At 43.1% G+C, this 20,800-nt stretch overlaps 1 protein-coding gene across 1 annotated transcript in view; it reads right to left on the bottom strand.

The window, feature by feature from the left end:
• DPT (dermatopontin) overlaps nucleotides 1-18,943 on the bottom strand; it is a 35,213-nt gene extending 16,270 nt beyond the window's left edge. The window contains exon 1 of the mRNA XM_066600005.1: nucleotides 18,630-18,943. Coding sequence (XP_066456102.1) covers nucleotides 18,630-18,925 — 296 coding nt within the window. The 5' untranslated portion in view covers nucleotides 18,926-18,943. The remainder of the gene's footprint in view (nucleotides 1-18,629) is intronic.
• Nucleotides 18,944-20,800: the final 1,857 nt, after the last annotated feature.

Genomic DNA, 20,800 nt, shown 5'->3' with positions numbered 1-20,800 from the left:
CATTAAATTGCAGTTCTTTGAGGGCAGATATTTCCTGAGGGAAGAAATTAGCATTTATCCTATTTTTCCTTGGTTTGATTGATACGATCTCATTAGAAACCATTCTGGTAAAAACACCAATGCTGCCAATTATGACAAAGGGGGGAGTTGTTTGACTTGAGGTGTAAGTCAGTAAAGGGTGCTTTAATGTTTTTTTCCCCTGTTTCATTCTCCTCCATCAAATCGTTTTAGGCTATCTAAAGTTTCAGGATCAGAATGAATACCTTCATGTGTGGCCAACTTTTGATTTTTGTGAAAAAAAGTGCTGAAAAGTGCTGCAATCGAGCTGCTGTCTGAGCGGCTCCCATTGAAAACAAAGAGAACGTTATACCAGGATTAACATGGTTCTGAAAGCGCAGCGCCAATCGTGGTAAAAAGCGTCTATGTGATGGAGGCCTAAGGCTAAAATTAGTTATGTCATTAAGGGGTTAATAATGCACTTAAGGCAGTCTGCACCACATGAGACCATCATAAAAAATAGTCTTCTCAGAATGGAAACCACCAGATCACCCCTGTACAGACACTCATCAAACAAGGAGTTCTGGGCAATTACAGCTCTGGAGAATTGTGAATGCAGCTCTTGAGTATAAAACACGCCATAATCCAAGATCAGTGCAAGATAAAAAAAAGCAACGTATTTCTAAAGTTAGTCAACTTTTTATGTAAATTCTGTATATAAGGTGAACAAACATCTTAATAAATTATATGGTAGATATACATCTTCTTTGCTGTTGCTCTACGAAACACATGCTGTTCTATAATGCGGTAAACCCAGGTAAATGGCACTCATTATATTACTCTAACCATGTCAGGTCTTGTTTTATATCCTGTAGTAACTTATTCAGATGCTGCTCTTTTCCTCTTATTATTCTGCTGAGATACATTTTAGGACCTCTGTGAATCGATCCAAGAATCCCGCTGGCGGGATACACTACTGGAGCACACCTGTTGGCAAGCTGCTATTTGATACTTCATTCTTTATTACAGTGCATAAAGTAATTTGCGCCCATTGTTTTCAGTCATGTGAATGCACATCATGCTGATGGGTGACTGAATAGATTCTGTTTCGAACAAGTACAAATTTAACGGTTCAGCTGAGATTCTGTTGGTCATATTCTGGATCATCTACTGGGTTATCCGATATGAGACTACACAAATGAATTGAAAGTCATTTTTAAAATCATGGTTGAAGTACATTTATTCTGAAACATATCTATATTTCAAGTTAACTCATCTTTTTTCTCTGGTGAGGTTTGTCTTTACTATACCTGAGTTAGTGGTGTCATTTCTCTTCATAGCCGAAGAGTTAATAGTTGGTCAATAAGGCGCAAACAGGTTTCAGCACTAAGGGGCTAATGCTACATTTTTTATATATTATATTTTTTTTCTTCTCCAAAATTACAGAACATTAAGCAAATCTAAAGCAAATAGGTGATTTTGGCATACAGTAAAGATACACCAACAAGGCATATGCCAAAACAACCCCATGTAGGTATACGTTTGGTGAATGAAAGTCCATGGGAAAGTAAAATATACTTGTCAAAAATACACTCTGTATCAAAAAGAATCTCGCCCCTAGTAGAAATTGTCATTTTGCCGCAAAACTGGTCATACAGTTACATCTCAGGCAGATATGCAAATGATGAGAGTTGTGGTGTGATTAGATTAACGGTCTTGCCACCTGAAACCCTTAAAGTGGTTCCCTCTTGGCCTATAAGAGGCTCTCGGAGGCTCCTTGTCTGCAGTGACCTCTTCTTCCGCTTGTGTAGAGCTTGTTGACCACCAGATGCCTCTATGATGCAGAGAAGAGATTTCACACAGTTAACAGAGTTTAAGAGGGGTGCATTATTGGGATGTGAGAAGCTGGATGGCCGTATTGATGAATTGTCCCCTACCAGGCAGTTCTGACCAGACTGTCAGGAAGTGTTGGGACTAGTGGTTGTGTGAGGGCACACAAGGCGACTGGGCTCAGGACACCCTTGACAGATCATCAGTAGAGAAGATTGTCTGATTGTCCGACAAGCACAAGCAGTTCCAACGGTTTTGTTGTCATCCATCCAGAAGCAGGGGGCACTGCCGTTACAGGCCCTTGTGTCTGTCAGAATCATTTCCAGGTGCTTGGCTGAAGGACATTTGGTCTCATGTTGCCCATTACTTGTACTGTCTTTGACACCAACCCACGCTCTGTTTCCTCTGTTTGCAGTGGTGTTCTGAGCGACTAAACTGGACTGCTATGGGTTATTTCTAGCAACGAATTCAGGCTGTGTTTGTGTCTGGGGACCTAGGAATAAGCTCCTAAACCTTGCATTTGTTGTGGAGTGGCACACTACACCCACTGCTGGTGTGATGGTCTTGGGGGGCCATTGCATACAACAGTTGGTCACCCCTAATAGTGGTATGAGGGATAATAACAGCTCAGTGATATGTTCAGGACATCTTGCAGCCACATGTGTTTCTCCCATGGCGGCTTCCAAGAGGCAGCAGGATAATGCTTGGCTGCACACACAAGCTGTCACAGGAGCCTCCACAACATTGGTTTCCAGATTTATCACCAATAGAACATCTATGGGAGCATCTGGGACAGGTTATACCGCAGGATACCATATGGAACCTGTATGCCTCCATACCCACCCATATCACATCTTGCATCCAAGCTAGAAGCGGGCCAAAGGAATACTAGAGTCTGCATGCCTGCCCATATCACATCTTGTATCCAAGCTAGGGAGGCCCAACAGGGTGCTAGGGCCTCCATGCCTGCCAACATCACATCTTCCAAGCTAGAGGCGGTACAACAGGGTACTAGAGCCTTCATGCATACCCATATCACATCTTGTATCCACGCTAGAGGCTTTTTGCTCCAATATTGTAATTACTTACTTTTATCAACGTTACGATCACACGAGAAAGTTTCATTCAACTCCAACAACTCCTTCTAGGGGACGGATTGTTTTTGACAATGAGTGTACATTGTGTACACATGGATTTATGGATAATTTGTCTGTCACTATTTCTTGCATTCATACACTCCTCAATATCGAAATTGCAACACCAACAAGGAAAAGTCATGAGATTATGCAAATCAAGGAAGTTGAAATCAAGGTGCAAATGCTCAAATTTTCAAGCACATATCTCCAGTCTGTGACATGTAGGAGGGGCTTCAAGGGTATAAAACCACATTGAAAGCTAACTCCTTCTGGGGAGGATTGTTTTTTGACAATGAGTGTGTTTCGCAGAGTATAATTAAAATGCAGTCTGAATTTAGCATAAAGAAAGCGTATGTTCACCTCAATAAATATAGCATTTCTGGAGAGGATTGTGGAGACTCCAACAGCTGATCTGATGACTCAGAGTAACTAACAATCTTTTTTTCAAATTGAAATGAAGTTGCAATTTATATAATTCGTTATCTTCAGTAGATTGCAAATTGGATTTCTGTTATTTAACAGATTTGCGACCTTCTAGAAAATGGTTTATCAATACCAAGTCCAATATAATACTTTAATTAGACAGTAACGATGTGCAGCTCAAACACTTACTGCAGCAGACTCTCTTATTCAGTCTGTAGTACAATACTAATAACATGTTTCAGCTTGAAAATCATTTTGATGTGTATGAGGCAGTAACACCCTTCTATTAAATGAGTCATTGCCTAATCTGATGTAACATTTGTCCTGCTACCTTCATTTTTCTATGTACTGAACACACACTTATAAATCCATGTCTATGTGTGTATAATATATATTGTATATTTGGAAGTAATGAAGTCATAGACATTAGATTTATTTGTGGATCGGCTTTACAGTCTGAGAAGGTTGATGTTAACGTCTTCTATCCTTTGTTTGCTCAGCGGTAAGGATTTTAAGTAGTCACACAGAATCAGTCATGATTTGTAGGATGCCATATTTTATGATGCTATAACAGGCACTATATGGTGGAATATGTATGGAGTACCTATGGCCCTGTAGCGGCTCTGCGTACCTCCATACAGGCTCAGCGCTCACAATTCTTCTCCATTGCTTTCCCAATTTATAACTAACGGTAGAGAATAGGCTCATCTTAGTTAGGCTTCTTTCCCACAAGTGTATATCGGACGCTGTTTTCACGGTCAGTCGATATATGCTACCATCTGTGGCGTTAAAGCTAAAGATATTATTATTATTAACGTTTGTGCACCCGTTCACATGGCAAGGGCCCCAGTGCATATACGCCGATGCTAACATGCCATCGCCCCTTTACCCTCCCTCCCCCTCGCAGGCTCACCTCTGCTCTCCTCCCAGCTCGCCCCGCCCCAGAGAGCCAGCGGGGAAGAGAGGACAAGTGAGCCTGCACGGGAAGGGGGGGGGGGGGGGGGGAGGAGAGCCACGCTGCTAAACTCCCTCCCACCTCCGGCCGCTGTCATGGGCTCTTGTAGGAGCCCATGCAGCGGCCGACGTATTCCGGCCCAAAAGATAGTTCCAGGACTATCTTTTGGGCTGGACATAAAATCGTCTGGCGCTATATTGACCGGCTGGGCGCATTTACGTCACAAGAATACGGCCATGTGATCTGATGCATTGGAATCCAATGCATCAGATTACAGTGTATATCAGCCGACTGTTAGAATGGCGGGCTGATATACACTCGTGGGAAAGAAGCCTTAAGCTGCGTTTAGATGGAATGATGATTAAGAAAATCATTCAAACAAGTGATACTGAACAAAACATAAATATGCTAAATCCCCATCCTATTTAATGTACGCTACAATATTAATCAACACTCTCTATTGAATTAAGGTAATCATGATAGGTAACATACCTAAATATATCCCCTCAGGACCCAAGGTAATCTGTATACCTGTTCCTTTCAGACATAAGAAAAACCTACACCCTTCACTCCTCACCAAATTCCCAGTAAGGCCCCCTGTCCATGGGCGTTGCGGTATCCTGCGGCGAATCTCAGACGCGGGTGCCGCCGCCCGGGAGCAGGAGGCCGCAGATGGTTCTCCACAGGTCAGCCTATCTGACAGATAGGCTGACCGCAGATAATCGGGGCAATTCGAAGCATGCCGCGAATTGTCGGCCGCAAGTGGAGAATCGCTATGATTCTCCACTCGTGAACAGGGGGACAGCGCTTTACATAGCAACGCTACCGGCGAAATCACTGTTGCGGACAGGGGGCCTTACAAGTCTACCTTCCTTCTCACTAAGCAGTCTAACTTTTTTACTCCCTCCTTGACAGCATGTAACCTGTCTACCCCTCCTTCCTACACCAGATATCAGGTAACCTACCTGCTCCTCACCCAACTGAATGTCTTGTAATGCAATGCCTAAAAATTTACTCTAACTCATTTTCCCAAAGAATGCCCCACCGAATATATCTCTTGTAGGTAAAAAAGGACTTTTTGATACTAACATATCAACTGATTGTCTTAAACAGAACTGTCCTGCTATACACATGATTACTACATGCATAAATGACATAGATATATAGTAAATAGCTATTACACTGTCATTATGACAGCTATTGCCCTTCTAGGTTTGAAAAGTCGTGCTTTTTTTTACATTTCCCCTGCAAGATGGTTGATAATATAATTTGTTAGAATTAGCGGCCATGTGTATGTCCACAAGGAATAGCACTGTATCTGGCCATTATATATAATTGACATCCTGTATAGTCCCCATTTTCCCCTTTGCCGGGTGTACATGTGATTCTCAATCCTCTCAGGACTGATGGTAGGAGCCTGACTGTTGTGCTGTGTTATATAGATTGGGGAACAGAGAACTACAGACCTTGGTCTCTAACGTTCTGAAACACACATAGAGAAATATAACCTCATCATGTAAGTGTGTACAGGAAGACTGAGCAGTGTATATGTGAATAAACAGGAGCAGCAGACAACTCACCATTAACTCCCACACCACTTCTATGTGTGAGTGTCTCTGCCTTACCCACCTCTCTGCTCTCATACAGTTCAATAAGCAGGATGATGCATCCCCCTCAGCATCCTCTGTTCTGCCCTTGGCGGGTCTCTTTTGAGTTACTTGAGATCAGACAATGGACAACAAGTTAAGAGGAAGGGAGACCCCTATTGGGCAGCACCTTAGAGGGATTTTCCATCACAAAAACATCATTTTCGATAAGTAAGAAATATAACCTCATCATTATGTGTGAATAAACATGAGCAGCAGACAACTCACTATTAGCTCCTATGCCATGTCTATGTGCGAGTGTCTCCCCCTCCCCCACCGCTCTGCTCTCATACAGTTCAATAGGCAGGATGATGCATCCTCCTACTTCTCCTCTGTTCTGCTCTTGGGAAGTCTCATGTGAGTCACTTGAGAACAGGCAGTGCACAGCAAGTTAAGAGGAAGAGCGACCCCTAGTGGGCAGCACTTTAGAGTGACTTTTTAACACAAAAACATCATTTTCGATAAGTCAATAGCACAGGCTATGATATAAGCACAAGTTGTTTGAAAAGTTAGTTACCATATAAAGTCAAATAAAAAATGTTTCACGACTCAGATGTGAGCGGAATGTCTCATGACCCTTATCGCCTGGGGTCCATACAATTCTCGGTCTTATCCTCTTACACATCAAGAAAATAATTTCCACAGTTGCACAGGGACCTGACAGCCTTAATTAACTCCAAATCAGTTCAGTAATTATATGCTGTGATTACCATTACTGAGGTACGGCTAACATTGTGTTGGGGGATTTATTCAGACTCTTCTGATCAAGAGGAAAAGACAGAAGGCACATGATGCAGTATATACCGTGTAGGGGCGCTCCCTTATATCCTCTGAATTATTTAAATGAGCTGATGTAATGGGCTGGAGATTGCGTTACCTAGAACATTCCGAGCCTATTAAATAGCTGGACTATTTCCGTGGGGTCGATGCATGGCCCTGCTCGTCTGGAGGGACCGCTCCATCTTTTATTCAAATGAAATCAGTCTTCATTACAAAATGACCTAATGGAAAGCAGTTAGAAAAAGGATCCGTGCGGTTCCAATAATTGACCGTATTTTCTGAGTTGCACGGTACATTTTATATAGTCATGGATATGCTTAAGTATTCTTTTTATTTACTAATGTATCAGAGCAATTGGGAATTATGTAATAAATATGTCATTTTGTAAAAGCAATAATCTAATGTGTTGCACCTAGAGATGAGCGAGTAGTGCCTTAGTCGAGTATCTGCCCCCGTATCTAAAGATTCGGGGGCCGGCACTGGTGACAAGTGAGTTGCGGCGGTGAGCAGGGGGGAGCGGGGGGGGGGGGGAGGGAAAGAGGGACCTCCCCTCCGTTCCTCCCCGCTCTCCCCGCCCACCGCCCGGCACCCGAATCTTTAGAGACGAGCGGGGAGATACTCGGCTAAGGCACTACTCGCTCGAGTAATGTGCCTTAGCGAGTATACTCGCTCATGTCTAGTTGCACCCCAACTTCCCCGAACAGCACACAACAAGGGAACAGGAATCTGCCATGTTGGAGTTGGTTATCCCAGATTCCTTTTGTGTGCCTAGAGATAAGGCTGGCCCAAGTGTCTAGCATTGGTATATTCTGAAACGTGCGCGCACAATACAGAAATGTGAAGAAACCCATTGACATCAACGGGTTCTATTCTCTGTGTATTGCAAATACGCCTGTGTTAAGCCCGCCTAAGGGCCTATTTAGACTACCGTATGCACAAATATGCTCGCCTCAGTGCAACTTGTTTGCGCAGTGAACAGGGTGGATTTGTCAGCTCATTGGCACATAGTACGGTCGGTACTATGGGTTGACCTAAGGGTCGGTTTAGACAAGACAATTTCTCATTTGAATAAATGAATGATGTAGAGTTCACTCATTCACTCGGGCAGACTGATTGTACTGCAGATATATCGTTGGCTTGTAACACCAGAAACCATTCAGTCATTCGCAGTCGCTGTGTAAGTGAATGAGAGGGACTGAATGAGCGCTATTTAAACCGAACAATTAGTCAACAAGCTAACGATGATTTTTCTGCTTGCATAAACTGAATGATGAACAAAAAGTGAACAATTATTATCATTCAGCTTTTGTCATTGGCTGCGTTTAGACTAAACAATTAGTTCATTTTTGCTCGTTTTAATGATTTTTTGAACTATAATCATTCTGTGCCTTAATGGGGCCTTAACTTATAGGTCAATAAACGTCCAAATATCTTTAGATTTGCTTGATTTGGTCAGGACCTTTTATCCTCTCTTGACTTCTTGTTCCAGAGTTGGTCTTTTACAGTGCCCCATTCACAATTACAGGTTATGGCCTACTTGGAAGCAGGGGGTGAGCTCATGTGTATTGGTGTATGACACCTGTAACAGGTAGCCCATCTTCAGGATAGCGGTCTTTAGATGCATTCAGTTTGTAAGAAGCTGAACTACTCGGTGGATTTGTGCTTCTTGAATAGCTGAGAATAGAGCTTACACATTGGCCTCTTCCACCCATAAGCTATTCTGTAAAGCTGACAAAAAGTCACATACCTCCCTTGCAGCCATGACTCCAAGGAAGCAGGAAGACCTTAGTTACTAAGTACTCTGGGGCAAGACATCTTACACTTTGTCTATTGAGGTCTCACCACCCAGAACATTGTAGAGATGTAAGTCTTGGAGAGTTCTTCACAGGATCATACTAAAGCAACAGGTCGTGGCAAATTGGGAGTGACACTTTGTGTTGTGTTTGTCTTATACAAGAGGGTATGGCTAAGGCAGAGATCCCAAACCCCAGATTAGACCCCAAAATAAATTCACTACAGTACTAGAAGGTACTTGGTGAGTTGACCTATGTGCAACCCCATCTTTAGTCAAAGGCTAGAAGAGGTCCACAACATGTTATTGTGAGACAGATGCCCATAGGGAGCACTACAGAACAGAGATGGGTAACGTGTCACACAATGGGCCTCATGTATCCAAACTGTCTCGTAGAAGGTGTCACTCTTACTCATAGCAACTAGAGTTCAGTTTTAATTTTCGCTCTGTAGTTTCAGAAAGGAAAGCTGAACTTTTGTTGCCATGGAGAACAAGGACACATTTTCTGTGGATGGGTTGCATTCATCAGGCTCACACTCTGGGTAATCCGATGCATCTCTGCAACTTTGACTATTGCGATAGGGTTGAGCAGAAGTCTGTAAAAATTGTTTATATCCATTCAAGATAGATGTCTATGGAGAAGAAAAGTAGAGAAAAGCCCCACCACATAACCGGAGTCTCACACAACCAGTAGCTATGTAACCTCTAGGGTACATTTACACGATTGTACAGTTAACCCTTCTGTCTCAGTGAATATAGGGTGCATTTACACGTAGCGGAAATGCTGTGGATTTTCCATAGAGTAAAATCCGCAACCTTTCCAAATCAAAAACCTTCTAAAACTCTGCACCAAAAGTCAATGTGCATAGCCTTATAGCCCTATATTAGGGCCATTGGCTGTTTGTGGATTACCACGGACAGCACATGAGCCCAATGACCCAGTCCCGGGGCTCAGCCTAATCAGGGGTTAAATATTACTGGCTCCATATACTGGACTGATGTAAAGGGAGATAGTTATGTTTATTTATTAAACTTTTTCTAACTTTTACTGTCCTCATGGCATCCATGTCCTTCTGGTCTATGGGGCGGGCTGTGCGCTGTACGGCTCTCCCGCAACCCCCTGAAACACTCCGTGTACCACCTCATATAGCACATGTGCAGGAAAGGTAAAACTGAGAAGTACCTGTCTAATGCATGTGCATAACAGATACTAGGCACCGAGCATTGCAGGAACAAGACACAGCACTGCGCATGCATTATTACCCATCCAAGTGCCAAGTGGACATAGCAACCAGAAACGGATTTTATAGCACAGACTATGACACACATGGGACACTGGAAGCCTACAAAGGGGGCATTTTCAAAAACTGCATAAGTGAAAGAGTTGAACTTTAGCAAGATCTGATGCATGAGCAGTATTTATGTTATTGAGAAGACCCCTTTAATGGTCTTTTTGAGGTTGCCATGACTTTAAATCATATTGGAAGGCCTGCAGATTGGAGAGGGAATTGTATATCTGATACTCTTTACAATACTTGCTTCTATAAATACTTGGAGCTTCATCACAACCTTGTCAACTTTCCCGAATTCAGCAGCTAGAATGCAAAACAGTCAGAGCCTTTTCACAATTGTGTTTTGCTTTCCGTTTTCTGATCTGTCGCTAGAACAATAAATTGTCTAGAAATGCCCTGAAGCAGAAGGTCTTCAGTTTCAATCCATTTCTGCATTGTCCGGCTCCATTCCATTTTTTTTTTTACACTGGATGAAAAGTGCAATAAACTGCTGCGCTTTTATTTCTGGTTTCGGAAATGGAGTGCAGGTGGATGCTTTTTTATTGCATTGTACTTAATGGGAGGCAGATGAAATGTGAAAACAATCTATTTTTCATTTCCAGTTTGGTGGTGGTGCCTCGTTAATGAATGGGAATATGTGCAGTGCTGAGGTCCTAGGTTTAAATCTCATCAAGGACAACATGGCTCCATCCAGCCATTGCCCTTGGTCAGATCTGTACCTACAATTCCAGCACTGCAAGGCAGCAGTGCTAACAACTAAGCCACCATACCTTGTAACACTGGGATTCTGGATTCACATCTGACTATGGCTAACATCTGCATGGAGGTTACCAGTGTATGTTCTCGTTGTGTTCATTCTTCTCAAGTATAGTGGCTCAGTTATTGGCACTGCTGCCTTGCCGTGATGGAGTTGTAGGTTCAAATCTGTCCCTGGGTGATGGCTGAATTGGCTTTTTTATGTTCTCTTTGTATTTATTCTTCTTGCTCTTCCATTTTTCAGCATATTAAAATACATGGATGGTGGCTCAGTTGTTAGCACTGCTGGAGTTTTAGGTTCAAGACTGACCAAGGGTGATGGCTGGATGGAGTTTTTAAAAGTTGATGTTGCCCTAGATGAGATTTGACAGGGCTAAGGACTGAGCCACCACAATATTTGAAATCCTGAGCAACAACTGGGTTAGTCGAAAGAACGCTAGTGTGAATGTAGCCTTAAAGAAAAGAAAGCTAATGACAAGAGTATGAACGTATAAAACTCGTCTCTAACGGAGAGCATTATCTCTATAAACAATCTCTAACCATGAAATTATGATTTATCTAATATTTATGAAAAAATACACAGTAGTTTAATAATTATGAATGTAACAAATCTGTGTATTAGGCAATGCTGCAGCTACAAAGGCTTCTACAAGCACAAGATATATAAATGATGCCAGGAAAATGGCAATGTATAGCTTGATTGGCATCCATAATTCATGTATAATAATGTAAGTGGAAGAAAGCGAAGTCCTCGACATTGACAGACTGTATAATTTGCCATCCATTAAATTATCTCGTAATGCAGTGCCTGTTGTAAAATGTTTGCTATTTCTGTAAACACCATTAGCAGTGAAGACAGAGGAATAGTTGCTATAACAAAAGGGGAGAAACAAATAATGTAGCTATTACCATGAATGGAGACGCAGGAAAAACATGGTAAGTAGAGATGAGCGAGCATACTCGGTAACGCGATATACTCGAGAGCCTTTTTCGAGTACCTGCTGGCTTGTCCCTGAAGATTCGGGAGGGCCGCGGGGGTGAGCCGGGGGTTGCGGAGGGGATCGGGAGGGAGAGAGAGAGGGATCTCTCTCACTCTCCTCCCCGCTCCCCCTCGCTGCCCTGCGCCACCCCTGACCCCCGCGGCCCCCCGGAATCTTCAGGGACGAGCCAGCAGGTACTCGAAAAAAGGCGATGTTCTCTCTAGTATATCGCCTTACCGAGTATGCTCGCTCATCTCTAATGGTAAGTCATAACTGGATGTAAAAACAAGAGAGGACCAAATAATGTAAAGTGACACAAAGTTCATGGAGATAAGAAGCCTACTCACTTATAGTTTTCCCTATAAACATTACTTTTATTCAGTCGTGAGGAGCGTGGCGTTCATGCTGTATATACACAGGGCGTTACTCAACACATTTGGGGAGATCGCTATATAGGAAAAGTTGTGAATCATTCAAATTGGAGCTGCAGTTTTTCTGAAATCTTTTGGACAACAAAATCATTAATATATTTGGTCTCTGAACCCCTTAGTGACCAAGCCTGTTTGCGCCTTAATGACCAAACCAAATTTTGGAAATTTGACATGTTTCATTTTAACATAGAATAACTCCGTAAAGGTTTTGCATATCCAAGTGATTCTGACATTGTTTTTTTGCCACATGTTGTACTTCATTTAGGTGGTGAAGATAGATTGATAGAATTGGTGTATATTTATTAAAAGTTTCTAAAAAAAATTTCAAAATTGTCATTTTTTCACATTTTCAATTGCAATATCTCAAATATGTGCAAACATACTGTACAAATTTTTGATAAGATATATTTCCATTTGTTTACTTTTTTCTGGTCGCACATTTGGAAAACATTATTTCTTAAAGGGGTTGTCCCGCGGCAGCAAGTGGGTCTATACACTTCTGTATGACCATAATAATGCACTTTGTAATGTACATTGTGCATTAATTATGAGCCATACAGAAGTTATAAAAAGTTTTGCACTTACCTGCTCCGCTGCTGGCGTCCTCGTCTCCATGGTTGCCGTCTAATTTTCGCCGTCTAAAATGGCCTAATGGCCAAATTAGACGCGCTTGCGCAGTCCAGGTCTTCTCCTGTTCTCTATGGGGCTCCGTGTAGCTCCGTGTAGCTCCGCCCCGTCACGTGCCGATTCCAGCCAATCAGGAGGCTGGAATCGGCAATGGACCGCACAGAAGAGCTGCGGTCCACGGAGGTAGAGGATCCCGGCGGCCATCTTCACCGGTAAGTATAGAAGTCACCGGAGCGCCGGGATTCAGGTAAGCGCTGTGCTGTTCTTTTTTTCAGTCCCTGCATCGGGGTTGTCTCGCGCCGAACGGGGGGGGGGGGGGGGTCGAAAAAAAAAAAAACCTGTTTCGGCGCGGGACAACCCCTTTAAATCATTTAGGAGACATACAAATTTAACATTGATTATCAACATTTTGAGAAACACTTTGTTTTCCTACACCAAGCCAAGATTGCAAAGGCTCATAGGTGTCAGAATGATAGATACCCCCACAAATGACCCAATTTTAAAAACTACATCCCTGAGGGGTGCCATTAGTATTTTGATCCCACAGTTTTTTTCAGGAGTTAATGCAATTAAGAGGAGAAAAAATAAAATGCCATATTTTTGCAAATATGTCATTTTAAAGGCTGTTTTTTTTATAGTGCACACGAAAATGGGAATTTACACCCCAAAATGGATACCCCTGTTTGTCCTATGTTCAGAAACATATCTATTGTGACTCTAATCATATGTCTGTATGCACAACAGGGCCCAAATTCAACGGAGCAGCTGGTGGCTTTCAGAACAGAAATTTTGCTTGAAGGTGTTTTAGGCCCCATTGTACACTTGTAGAGCCCTTGAGCGGCCAAAACAATATAGTACCCCCACAAATTACCCCATTTTGAAAACTAGACCCCTTAAAGAATTCATCTAGAGGTGTACTGGGTATTTTGGCTCCACAGTTATTGATATAATATAAGCAAAGCAGAAGGAAAAAATTACGATTTACATTTTTTTGGGGCAATTGTGTCATTTTAAAAACAGGTCTTTTTGTACAGCACACACATGAATGAAGACTTTTACCCCAAAATGGATACCCCTGTTTGTCCTGTGTTCAGAAACATACCCATCGGGACCCTAATATTCTGTCCGTATGTACAACGTGGGCCCAAGATGAAAGAAGCAGCCGGTTGCTTTCAGAACAAAAATTTTGCTTAAGGCCTTAGTCACACGGGCGTTTTTTCACGCGATTTGCGGATCGCATGACGGATGCGCATCCGCAAATCGCGTGACCGGTGCGCGCAAGTCGCCCGCAAATCGCCCGAAAATCTGCTCCTAGCCGCGTTTCATTAGAAACGGGCCGGAGCTGTCCAGTGCATTGCATTCAATGAAGACGGCAATAGAGCCGGCTCCATTTAAAGCAATGCGCTGCGGGCGAGCCCGGGATGAATTGTCGGGAAGGGCTTAAATATATAAGCCCTTCCCTGCAATTCATCCTAAAATGTGTAAAAATAAAAAATATATATATACTCACCTTCTCCCGGCAGCCGGAGCTCCGCGCGGCCGTCCTGCAGTGGGTGTGAAGGGGGTGTGAGTCAGACCTGCCCCCTGATTGGCTCAGCGCTGAGCCAATCAGAGGCATGTCTCACTCACACCCATTCATGAATTCATGAATGGATGTGAGTCAGACCTGCCCCTGATTGGCTCAGCGCTGAGAGGCAGCAGTCACTCACCCATTCATGAATTCATGAATGGGTGTGTGAGTGAAACCTGCCTCTGATTGGTCAGGGCTGTGACCAATCAGAGGAAGATCATTCAGCAGGTGGGGATTTTAAAGCCCCGCTGGCTGATTAGTGCCGAGAAGCAGTTCAGGAGAACTGACAGCGGCCACGGCTGGACTCCGGCTGCAGCGGAAAGGTGAGTATACAATTTTTTTTTATTTTAACACATTTTAGGATGAATTGCAGGGAAGGGGTTATATATTTAAGCCATTCCCGACAATTCATCCCGCGCACGCCGGCAGCCCATTGCTTTCAATGGAGCGGCTGTATTGCCGGCTCCATTGAATTCAATGGGCAAACATCGTTCTTCTCTGTCACAGTTGTTACAGCTGTGGCAGAGAAGAATGATTTGTCTTCTATATGTTCTCAATGGGGTCGGCGCTGCTGCCGCCGGCCCCATTGAGCGCATATAGAGAAGAGAACAGGAATCGCAGATCGCACATAGGTGCGATCTGCGATTTCTGTTCTATAATTTATCGGACGAGCGCATAAAAAGCGCTCATGTGTCCGATACCATTGCAAAGCAATGGTTTTTTAAAATCGCCGGACGCATGCGCATGCGCAAATCACGGCTAAAAACGCCCGTCTGACTAAGGCCTAAAGGGTATTTAGGCCCCACTGCACACTTGTAGAGCCCTCGAATTGCCAAAACAACAGAGAACCCCCACAAATGATCCCATTTTGAAAACTAGACCCCTTAACAAATTCCTCTAGGGGTGTACTGCATATTTTGACCTCACAGTTTTTGAATGAATCTAAGCAAAGCAGAAGGAAAAAAAATACGATTTTCATTTTTTGGCAATCATGTCATTTTAAAAACTGTTTTTTTGTACAGCACACATATGAATGAAGACATGCACCCCAAAATGGATCCCCCTGTTTATCCTGTGTTCAGAATACCCATTGTGGTCCCAATCTACTTACAAGACACATGGCTAGGCCTATAATGGAGGCAACACCCATTGGATTTCAGGGCACAACTGAATTAATTCCAGGCCCCATAGTCCACTTGTAGAGCCATTGAGCGGCCAAAACAATAAAGTACCCCCACAAATGACCACATTTTGAAAACTAGACCCCTTACCAAATTTCTCTAGGGGTGTAAAGCGTATTTTGACCCCACAGTTTTTGAATTAATCTAAGCAAAGCAAAATAAAAAACTACGATTTTAATTTTTCTGGCAATTGTGTCAATTTAAAAACATTTTTTTTTTGTACAGCACACATAAGAATGAAGACTTTCACCCAAAAATGTATACCCCTGTTTGTCCCATGTTGAGAAACATACCTATTGTGGCCCTTATCTACTTACAGGACACATGGTTAGGCCTATAATGGAGGGAACACCCATTGAATGTCAGGGCACAACTGAATAAATTCCAAGCACCATTGGTCACTCGTGCAGAAAAAAAGTTGATTTCCTAAAAATAATCCCCCCCCCCCACTCTCTTTTTCGCATCCCCCAAATCTTACATAAAAGCAATTATGTAAAGTGTGTGGTATTTCTGAAGACAATAAAATCCTTTCTCCTCTCATGCTTTTTGGGGGGGTATTTCTTAACCCCAGTGGCAGGGGTGTAAAAAGTGTCACTCTGTGAAGCTATGTAAGCTGAGGTGTGGCGGTCTCAAACAGAAGGCGTTCAACAAGCTGCTCCTGGAACTGCAGGAAGGTGAGCATTCCCGGGGACTTTTTGTAAATTACGCATTATAGATAACGCTTTGAATAACACCATCATATGTGGAATTCACTTGATCCCAGCTGTGAGCCCAGCATACGTCTGCATAATGTACTTCACATAACTGAGTACTCACACAGGTGGTCATGTGCAGTACACTTTTTGTTTATATTTCCCGCACCGTTGTTTGGCGATGACACGGGTACCCGCAGCCCGTACACAATGTTGTTACCTATGGGCTGCGGGTATATTCGTGACCATAGAGCACAATGCGCTCGCTCTGTGAGCGAGCCAGCAATACTCGCTCCTGTGTAACAGCACAGGAACAAGTGTAAGGCATCATTTCCCGACATTCATCCAGTGTAAATGGGCCTTAATTGAAAGGTGAACAAACTGTGGCACAGAGAGTTATTGTAATGCATTAAAAATGATGTTAAACAATAAGGGAGAAATACAATGAATGTTATTCAATCCATATTCCTGTATTTCCTCCCCGATTTGGTGGAGGGGTGCTGGATTTGGACAACAAAAGTCCATTTACTTTCCTCTTTGAAGCTTGTCTCATCTACAGTTGACTTCCTACAAACCAGTTATAGGTGGCAGATAAGACACCCTCTCCAATGATGAGAGCACCCCCTACAGAGCACTTCACCTGCCATGAAATATCCTGGCCAGTGCAAAGAGCTTACCAGATAACAACAAGGTTACTTTGTGGGTATCAAATATAGACACTAATTGGGAGATATTTACCATATGCTTTACACCAAGGCCTGCTTGCGCCAAACATTTGTCCCTTTTCTTCATTCTGTGCTGATCTCGCCACTTTTCTGAAAAGTGGCTTTTGGGAGGGGGCAAGGCCATTCTGTGCCAACATAATTTACACTATAAACTGGCACTAATTATGGATGGACCTGGCGTACATTTCTATGAAGGTGCACGGAGGTGTTGGAATGAGCCTCTTAATTTATTAGGTGCCCCTGGGAAAATTATATTAAATATTATCATCACAATTGGGAACATAGTTCTCACAGCTGTACAGAGAGTAACATTGATTTGCCACCATCTAGCATCTGAAGCAACACTTTCAGCAGTTTGACATATATGGTGTGATATGAACAGTACACAACTCAGCAGTACTTGCAAACTAACAGTCAGTAAAAGAACTCTGATTTTCCCATGTGTTACCACCATTCTCCTGGTTGGATGTTATTACTGTCCAGTATACTGCAGGTCCAATATGTCCTGTGCTCTACTAGAGTGAATAGCATTGAAGGGATGTAAATGCTCTCTGCTCCACCATAGTATTCCATTATATCCCTATCCGGTGGATAGGGATATAGTTCATAGTGGCGTAGCCCAGAGTTCTAGGGAACTGAGCCAAAAAGCTAAGACATGCTCCCTGGGTGCCTAGTGCTAGCAAAAACACTGACATATCTCTGCTGTGGGGTTAGAGACCCCATCACTGGTTGGTCCTGTCCCCTTTGTTATTGGGTACATTGAACCTGTGAAAGACGTACCTATCTAGAGTAAGCAAAGGTTGGGGAGCCAGAATAAAAGTAAGTGGATGGGGAAAAACACCAGGTCCTTCTAGGGTGGCAAAACTCTGCACCATAATAGAAGGCGTACTGTAAACTTTCTATGGGGCTCCCTCTGTTCTATGTACTCCACTAACTAGAGATGGCACAATTAAGTCAATAATAATAATGATATAATCTTTATATAGCCAACATAATCTGCAGAAAGTCTGAGGGAACATGTACAAACAATGGGCAGTTTGAACAGTAGGGTTGAGGGCCCTGCTTGCAAGAGCTTACACTCTCAAGTGCTTGTTCTCTACAATGGTCCAGCCATCTTTTTTATATATGGTACTATACATAAAGCTCATGTAATCTATTGGTACTGTTCGGTTCTGTTATAAGATGGGTCCGTTTGACCAGGCGGTTCCCTTTCCTGCTACCCGAATGGAGCAGGAAAACGGAATCCCCAGTGCAGATGTGAAACCACCCTTAGTTATACTGTATTATATACAAAAAAAAGTCTTCGGAACTTTAGATCTTGTTAACATTGTAAATGTAGCACTAAAATTACATGGGGGGGGGGGGGGGGGGTGTCTGAGCCCCTTGCAGCACCAAGTGATGCAAAGCATTGTATCATTATTATATTACTTTTGGATTAACTTCAAAATCCCAACATTTATTTTGCTTTAATCATTGCTTGCAATTGACAGTTCTCATTTGTTTATTAGTAGATTAAAAACATAAAAGCGACAAAATGGAGCCAGTTTTATGGTGCGAATTACTCACCCAAATGCATTATTAGTCTGGTATCTATGATTACAATCATTCATATTTTGTGGTGTGAATTGTAAGCAATTATCTTGTACATATTACTTAATGACTAAGTGAAATCTAGCAGATTGGACAATGAAAGCAAATGTCCAGCTATCATCAAGACTGTACTCAAAAAGGAAAGGAACCCTAATTACAGAATACTGTGTAAACAGGGAGAATGGAAGATCTGCAATGTAACACTTACTGTATGATCATTTCTTACCATTCCAGTCCGGCTCTGTTGATATCTTCCCACCAACATTCTGTAGGCTCTCCAAGATCATGAGGGGTTTGCATACATCCGTAATTCCATCTTCTATCTGATCCCTCTTTTTTGCTAAATGTGCTCCTTATGGCAACCACTACCTGTCCATGAGGGCACTGGAAATTAAATCCTTGCCTAAAAAGATTAACCCACTGATCATCATTTCCGTAGTCTTGTTGGGGATAGTAGTAATCATATTGTGCCCAAGTTGCCACCACCAGCTGTAGCAATACACCAAGCAGAAACAGCATCATGTTGTCTATGATCCTGGCACAGACTATGAGACTCACTTTCTGATCTTGCTCTTTTTTATCCCATGGAACATTTGGTTTCCAGATGTTCGCTGTCTCGAGCCAAGTGCAGTGTGTCATCGCTTAACGGAAGAAAAAATGGAAATGAAATGCAATTAGAAGTTGGGTTTTTAAGGTAGAACATATCATATTCATACATTAACATGTATGAGAAAACTATTTAATAATTCAAAAGCATCTATTTTTTTCAGGGATTCTATACCATATTGACCAAAATCTTTGCTTCCTGTCAATAAATTGGAAGCATAAGAACCTGTAGTTATGATATCCAACTGACACGGGTGCATGTCTTCTTATAATGTATCTGTAATGCATTTGATTGCTAGTGATATGCATAGAAAGAATCCGAAGAGGTCACATAAATCACTTGATTTTCCTCAACTTCAGTGAGGAAAGTGGTTCTCAGAGGATTATTTCTTTGCACACTTTTACCAGGACCATTTAACCCAGCAGCAACAAGAAAAACTCTGAGATTGAAGATGCCTATACACTTATAACAGTTGCTTGCTCAGTCATCAGCCAGTCCTCCCGAATTCCTCATACACCAAGCCAAGCATGCATGTGTTTTCAAAGGAAAGAGGTCAGCAAGTGGCTGCCAGACTCCTCTGGCAGTGGCTTATTTCCCACAGGAACAACATGCCTTACTTATCCTTATATATCCCCTCGACATCTGCCTTTGGGGGAAGGCGGGAACACCCTCCATACATGCAGATTAGATAGTTGTCCGATTCTGCTGAAATTGCCAGGTTATTCCGACTTTGATGTAGTGCATGGGTAGCTTAAAGCTAGGTCTGCCAGGGACTTTTGGCTGTGACTGGGGTTGCATGACCAAATGTTGCTGTGTAGCCCTGTGGCCTCACACTCACATTAATGTATGAGTTGCAGCCTGCCATGACTGTGGGTCACAGGTTGCAAAAAAATCCATTGAGGTTGAATTTTTTGTGACCTGTGACTCACATTGCGAACCCATACACATACGTGCGAGTGCAAGGTTGCTGGGCACACAACCCCTGTCCCAGCTAAAGTCACTGCCCTAACCTATGTGAGAGGACAGCACCAGACTGTCAAAAAGTGCAGAAAGGACAAAAAAAAGTTTAGAATACTCCTCAACATTAAAACAGCAAGTTGTAGAATTATGAAAATCACAGGATTGAGGGGGGTGTGGCCTGGCAGCGCAAGAAGATGGCCGCTTAATCCTTGTGCTCCGCTCCGGTCCTAGCCTGAAAGCTACTCCACAGCATCACACGGGTCCTCACCTCTCTCTTTCGGTGTCGGAGATACCGGCAACCACAGCGATGCCTCGCCGTAAGGACTCCCGCGCTCAGCCTAAGCGCTTGGATGAGTTTTTCTCAGCCACGACAACCCGGCGCGCTCTGACAGAAGCCGCTCCGTTCCTCTCCGAGTTCGCTGCTCGGAATGAAGAGGGAACGGCTCCGCTTCACCCTGATGACAGCTCGCCGCCGAGACACCGCCAGCAGGAACCGGTGAGTGCAGACACATCGCCCTCACTACAACCACTATCAGGAGGAAAGAGACACTTCCCCCGTTCACAGCAATCACCTAAAATGGCGCCGACATCCTCCCCGCACATGTCACAGTCCTCCTCTTCATCTGATAGTCCCCAAAAACAAAAACCCAGGACTGACATATCAGTTCCTTCAGCTTCTCAAATACCCTCCCTGAGAGAGTTTGTTTCGTCCATGTCATCTTCCTCACAACCAGCATCTGAATTCTTCATAAAGGACATGGTGGTCGCCTTAAGTGACTCTATTCAATCAAGCTTCCAATCACTAAACACCTCTCTTAAAAATACCATAG

This window comes from Eleutherodactylus coqui, chromosome 4 (assembly GCF_035609145.1).
Source record: "Eleutherodactylus coqui strain aEleCoq1 chromosome 4, aEleCoq1.hap1, whole genome shotgun sequence".
In the NCBI taxonomy this organism is placed as follows: domain Eukaryota; kingdom Metazoa; phylum Chordata; class Amphibia; order Anura; family Eleutherodactylidae; genus Eleutherodactylus; species Eleutherodactylus coqui.
Note: the sequence above shows the minus strand (reverse complement) of the source record. Positions and strands in the feature narration are given on the sequence as shown.